Here is a 6,239-nt window from a genome sequence, read left to right on the forward strand (position 1 = left end):
AACCATTTATATATTGACAGATTTATAAAAACATGTTATATGCGTGTGAGTATAGGCAAATCGGCTAAAATAGCCGATGCAGTCATAGCAAACAAATAGAGTACATATCTTGATCATGAACAAGACCACTAATCGATAATTTCTAATCTAAAGTCTTACCAGTGAGGTTCGACCGGATCGATGCAGCTATGGTAGTGTCATTAGATTAGATCTCATTAACTAGTGAGTTTGTTCAAGATTGAAACATGTCTTTGGATGTATATTATGTTTGATTGGAATAGAGATAAAACAGCCGATCTAGCAGAATTAAGCCATCAATTATTAGATTTGAAGCGTGACCAGATCAAAGGACGAGCAATTAAGATGATATGATGCCGATCTATCTCTATCTCAATCAGGTGATTTGTTATAATTAATAAAACATTAATTATAACAAGATCAATAACTAGTGAATCAACCAAAAATAGTAAGAAAAATCTTACAAATCTTAGCAGATTCGATAACTGATGATATTGTATTAAACAACGAGTTATTTAACACAAAATCGATAACTTTGATCTATATTATGATTCGTAAGAGATCAATCAGCTGATGCAGCCTTACAAACTACAATACAAATCAATAACTAACTTATATTATGACTCGTCAAAGATCAATCAGCTCATGCAGCTTTACAAGCATAATACAAGTCGTGATGATACTCACAAGCAAACTGGATGTCGATCAATCGATGCAGCCCTGGTCGCTGAAGAGTTCGTCAAGATCTACAGTACTCCTACTCCTAATGCGATGATGACAGCCTAAAAAATTGTATTGATTGAGTGATCGTACTTTCTTACCTTTTCTGCAGAATCTGTATGTTGACACGTACAATTACTTTTTTCAGAAGAACTGTTGGTGTTGTTTGCATCTGACTGAACGGGACCTGGTTGCAGTGAAATGTTTACATGCATATTACCCATATCTTGGTTTGCATTGCAGCTGCATCTAGTAGCTAGTAGGTGCCTTTTGCCTTGTTGTTCATGTGATCTCACAGTTCACAAAACACAAACTCCGTACTATTGCAACCTGTAACTGTCAATCTGTGAATTCAGGCTATGTGTACAATAACCAGTAGCAAGTTCAGAAGCTAGTCATGCTGAATTGTGATCCACCACCACCACCGCCTCACCCATGGCGACAAGTAAATCAAATAGGGAAAAATTGCATTATTAATACTAGTAGTATTCTCCTCTTTTCCATCCTTCTTCGTAGGCTGCTAAAACGATGATTCTAGTGCAAATAATATTTGCCTATACAAACTGGAAATTACCTAGTACCGCAAGAAATGATGAAAGGGGTGGGTAATCCAATCCCTCCAGCCGAACAAACAAATCAAAGAATTTCCTAAATATCTCTCTTTCTAGCTAAACAATTGCTTCTTTTCTCGTAATTCCTGCCTGGCGCTGCTTGCTACTCATCATCTCCTGCAGAAGCAGAAGCCGCCGGCACATGCGTGGCGCCACCTTCCTCGCTCGGTCCAGCGCCGCCCTCAGGACCGGGCTTGATCTGCTCGAGCTGCCGCAGCACCTCGCGTGCCTCGGGCCTGACCGCCGGCGCCGGGTCGACGCAGTGTAGCGCGAGCTTGAGCGTGTCCATGAGCTCGTCCCCGGCGGTGCCCGCAGCGGTGGCGTCGCGCATCAGCTCCAGGTCGAACACCTCGCTAGTCCACTCCTCCTTGACGATGGACGCCACCCACTGCGGCAGGTCCATGCCGTTGGTGCTGTCCGCGGGGGACTTGCCCGTCAGCAGCTCCAGGATGATGACGCCCAGGCTGTACACGTCCGTCTTGGCGCTCGCTTTCTTCAGTTTCGACAGCTCTGGCGCGCGGTACCCCAGCGCGCCCGCCGCCGCCAGTACGTTCGAGTTCGCCGCCGTCGTCATCAGCCGCGACAGCCCCAAGTCGGAGATCCTGGGGCTCTGCTCCTCGTCCAGGAGCACGTTGCTGGCTGTCAGGTTACCGTGCACGATGCTCATGTCGTCGTGCAGGTACGCCAGGCCACGCGCCGTGCCCTTGGCGATCGTCATCCGCGTCGCCCAGTCCACTGGCGTGTTTGGAGCGCGAGCTGAACAGATCATTAGCAAACATCAAAGTTCAGAGTGTCAGTTTCAGTGTCGAAGTGCAGAGTTTCAGTTCACATGGATACTAATAAATGACATGAATAAACTGGGAAAAAATTTATCAGCAGAATACATAAAGAAAACTGTATGATGCTCATTGCTGATGGAGGTACTGTCCAAACAGTAACTTCACCTTTACTTGGACAAAGAATAACTAATTTATCAATTCTTAGGCCCAATTCACAGGAAACAGTGTCAGTTTAACTTCAGAGCTTCAGTTCACAATTGTTACAAAGTTTCAGTTCAAAAGGTTCTGATTTCTGAATACCGAAAAATGTCTAGCTGTGGACAAATTGTCAACAAGCTTTATGTTGAGGCAATCAATTCTTAACTACAAATCTGAATCCATCCCTTGTTTGGCCCAAAACTGTCCCCAACAGTCCGTGCATGTGCATACTGAACGATTCTGCTGATGCTCTGAACCTCTGACTGACAGGATTTTTGACATGTCTAAACCCAGTTCTGTCAGTCTTACAACTCCTGAATCAAGAGCATTTGCTGAAACTCTGCAAACTATGCAAGTCAAAGTTTAACCGGCTAACAGAACTACATCAGTGTCCCAATAACAGAACTATGCAAGATCATTAGCAAACATCAAAGTTCAGAGTGTCAGTTTCAGTGTCAAAGTTCCAGAAATGAAAGGAATGTCGATTGAGAAATCATAGAAGAAAGTTGGAATGCTGCCGATGTAGTTCTGTAACTTCTGTTCAAACAAGAATTGAATACTGATAACAACAACAACAACAACAACAACAACAAAGCGTTTCAGTCCCAAGCAAGTTGGGGTAGGCTAGAGTTGAAACCCACCAAGAGCCCCAAGTCACGGTTCAGGCACTTCAATAGCGAGAATTGAATTGAATACTGAATACTGAAATTTTTCATCAATTGTCAGGCGCAATTGTCGGGAGATGTGGTTTTAGCACAATTTCAGAGTTTCAGTTCACAATTATTTAAGAGTTGAATGCCGAAAATTTTCTAGCCGGGGAAAAGATTATAAACATATTTCAAGTAACAAGTGTTGAGACGATGAATTTTAGCTCTTTACTTTATTACTTGGACAGTAAATCATAAAATATCCTTAGTTTGTTTGGCCCATAACTGCACAAGTGATGTGTTTGTTTTCACTGAACCTAGTAGCACCAGCAGTCGGTGCATACTACTGAACCTTTCTGCTGATGGTCTGAACCTCTGACTGAGAGAATTTTTAGGACGTCAAGGTCTAAACTCACTTCACTCTTGTAGCTTAATCAAAAGAAAACGCAATGCTAGCATAATCACAGTTGTATCAGTCTTCCAATGACTGAATCTGTAGATGTTCAGATTCAGACCAAGCAATTGTTGAAACATACTAGCAGACAGCAGTTAACAAGCTAGAACTGTTGACATACAAATTCCCTAATACATAGCGGAATTCACTGTCAATTCAATTGGCAGTGTCCCAATGATTGTACATTATTGCTTAACATTAGCTGAAAGAGTTAGCTATGAACTACGATTTGTGAACCATACTGTATATCAGAATTCAGAAATGAAAAGTACTGGTGAACAATGAACAGAGTAGAAGAGCAGAAATCTGACCGTGCAAGAATGAGTGGAGGCTGCCGTTGGGCATGTAATCGAAAACGAGTAGCTTCTCCCCCTTGGGTCCCAGGTAGTATGCCCTGAGCGCCAGCAGGTTGGGGTGGCGGATCCGTCCGAGCACCGCCGCCTCGACCTCGAACTCCTTGTGGCCCTTGGTGATCTTCTCGCGGAGGCGCTTGACGGCCACGAGGCTGCCGTCCTCGAGCGTGGCCTTGTACACCGTCCCATAGGTGCTCTTCCCCATGATCTCCGCGGTGGCGCACAGCAGGTCGTCGGCCGTGAACGCCAGCGGCCCATCAAAGTGCACGAGCTTGCCACCCACGTCGCCGCCGGACTCCACCTCCGCCGCGTCAGACCCAGGCTTCTCGCCGCGCCCGGCCGCCGCGGCAGCAGAGCCAGCACCACTGGCCTCCTTGGCCACCTGCTTCCCGCTCCGTGTTCCCGCAGTGCCGCCGGAAGACCTCTTGTTCCTGCTCAGAAAACAGAGCAGGAGGCAGCAGAGCAGCAGCAGGACGAGGACGCCAACGACGATTCCAGCGACGATGAGCACGAGCGCCTTCCTGCTGAACTTCCGGCCTGCGCGCGAAGGAGGTTCCTCCGCGGGCGACGCCGGCGCGGGGGACGGGGGCGCCGGGCAGGGCGTGGATGCAGAGTAGCCGCAGAGGAGGACGTTCCCCGTGAACGCGGGCTCCCCGAACTTGCGCGCCAGCGAGTACGGCGCCGCGCCGGAGAGGTTGTTGTACGAGACGTTGAAGGACTGGAGCGTGGCGGTGAGGTTATCGAGCCCCGGCGGGATCTCGCCGGCGAGACTGTTCCCGGAAAGGTCGAGCGCCTTGAGGTCCGCCAGCGCGGCGAGCTGCGTCGGGATGGTGCCGTTGAGGCTGTTGGCCGAGAGGTCGAGCTGCTGCAGCTTGGTGAGCTTGATGAGGGACTCCGGGATGGGCCCGTCGAGGGAGTTGTGCGCGAGCCTGAGGAATACGAGCTGGTAGCTCCCGGTGATGGCCTCCTTATCGTCGCTGCTGCTGTCGTCATCCTCGAGGGTGAGCTTGGAGGTCGAAGACGGCGACTTGTCGGACCCAGCGAATGCGTCGGGGATGGGGCCGGAGAGGTTGTTGTAGGAGAGGTCAAGGAATACGAGCGACGCGGACGCGACGACCTCGACGGGGATGACATCAGACAACGCGTTCCGGCTGAGGTTGAGCCGGATGAGCCTGGTGGAGTTGGCGACGGCGGGCGGGACCGCGCCGGTCAGGCGGTTGTTACTCGCATCAAACGCCTGCAGCGCGACGCAGCCGCCGATGGAGGCGGGGATGGCGCCCGAGAAGCGGTTGTTGAAGAGGTAGACGCCGCGGAGGTCCGGGAGGAAGCCGAGCGAGGCCGGGACGGGCCCCGCGATGGCGTTGTCGTGGAGGCTGAGCCGGCGGAGGCGGACGAGCTGCCCGAGCCCACGCGCGGACAGCGCGCCGCCCAGACCGCGCCAGGGGAGCGTGATGGCCACGACGTTGCCCAGGACGCACTTGATCCCCGCCCATGCGCCGGAGCAGGCGGCGAGGCCGCTGTCGTTCCAGGAGCGCAGGAAGCCGTAGGGGTCCGACAGGTCGTGCTTGATTGCTTGTAGGCCCTGGTAGTCCGCTTGGGAGATCACCACGCCGTCGCCTGTGGTGTGGTGGCCGTGGTGCTGCGCGGCGGTGGTGGCTGGTGGGGAGAGGAGGAGCAGAAGGAGGAGGAGGAGGAGCGTGGATGCGGCGGCGGTGCTGCGGTGGGGGAGGCGCGGTGGAGGCCTCCGCGCCGCCGCCGGCGGCATGGTGATGGTGGGTGATGATTTGGGATGAAATGGAAGGGGAATGCTGGGAGATTATGAAGCAAAGCTAGCTAATGAGCACGGCGGCGGTGAGTGGAGAAGAGAGGGAGAGAGCGATTGTGCCTAGCTCTGTGAAGAGGATGAGATGAGGGGAGGAATGGGCGCCAACGGCTAGTAGGGAGTGAAGAGCAGAGAAGGGAGGTGGCCTGCACGGCGGGGAATGAGGGAAGCAGAGCAGTCAGCCACTCACGAGGATTTGGAGGGCGGTTTAATTATTTCTCTTCTTCAACGGCTAGTTCCGAATCAGCGACTCTCAGGTTTGGGCTGGGTCGGGGAATGTCTCGGTCCGCAGGCCCACCTGGCCGCTTCCCTGCTCCTTTCTCGGGAACCGCAACGGTTGCTAGTTGGGCCCACGGCGTCCAACAAATAGAACAATCTGATGCTGCTCCGTTCCGTTACGCAAGTTTTGGCTTTGGCGCACACGACGACACCGAGCAGAGCCAAATTGACCCTCTCTAGTTTTTTTATTTTTCTATATATAAGTGCTCATGGGTAAGGTAAGGTAAGGTAAGGTAAGGTGAGGTGAGGTCTGTATGCGTGTGAGTGTATACGTGAAATAATGAGGGTGAAACATTCTGATGTTATACCAAAAAAGAGGATGTCAAAACCATGTACATCGTCACGTTTGTCAAAACAA

General features: G+C 50.9%; 1 protein-coding gene across 1 annotated transcript; it reads right to left on the reverse strand.

The window, feature by feature from the left end:
- Positions 1 to 1,234: 1,234 nt before the first annotated feature.
- Positions 1,235 to 5,670, reverse strand: LOC136487615 (probable leucine-rich repeat receptor-like protein kinase IMK3). The gene is made up of 2 exons (XM_066484730.1): positions 3,739 to 5,670; positions 1,235 to 2,105 (listed from the first exon to the last, which is right to left on the reverse strand). Exons 1-2 carry the CDS (start codon positions 5,543 to 5,545, stop codon positions 1,453 to 1,455), a joined length of 2,460 nt encoding a protein of 819 aa, XP_066340827.1. The 5' UTR covers positions 5,546 to 5,670; the 3' UTR covers positions 1,235 to 1,452.
- Between the last annotated feature and the right edge of the window lie 569 nt (positions 5,671 to 6,239).

Source organism: Miscanthus floridulus, chromosome 10 (genome assembly GCF_019320115.1).
Source record: "Miscanthus floridulus cultivar M001 chromosome 10, ASM1932011v1, whole genome shotgun sequence".
Taxonomy (NCBI): Eukaryota; Viridiplantae; Streptophyta; class Magnoliopsida; order Poales; family Poaceae; genus Miscanthus; species Miscanthus floridulus.

Coding starts and splice junctions, on each gene's coding strand:
- LOC136487615 (XM_066484730.1), bottom strand. CDS start 5,545: ATGCCGCCGGCGGCGGCGCGGAGGCCTCCACCGCGCCTCCCCCACCGC. Junction 2,106..3,738: donor CCTCCACTCATTCTTGCACG/GTCAGATTTCTG, acceptor TGATCTGTTCAG/CTCGCGCTCCAAACACGCCA.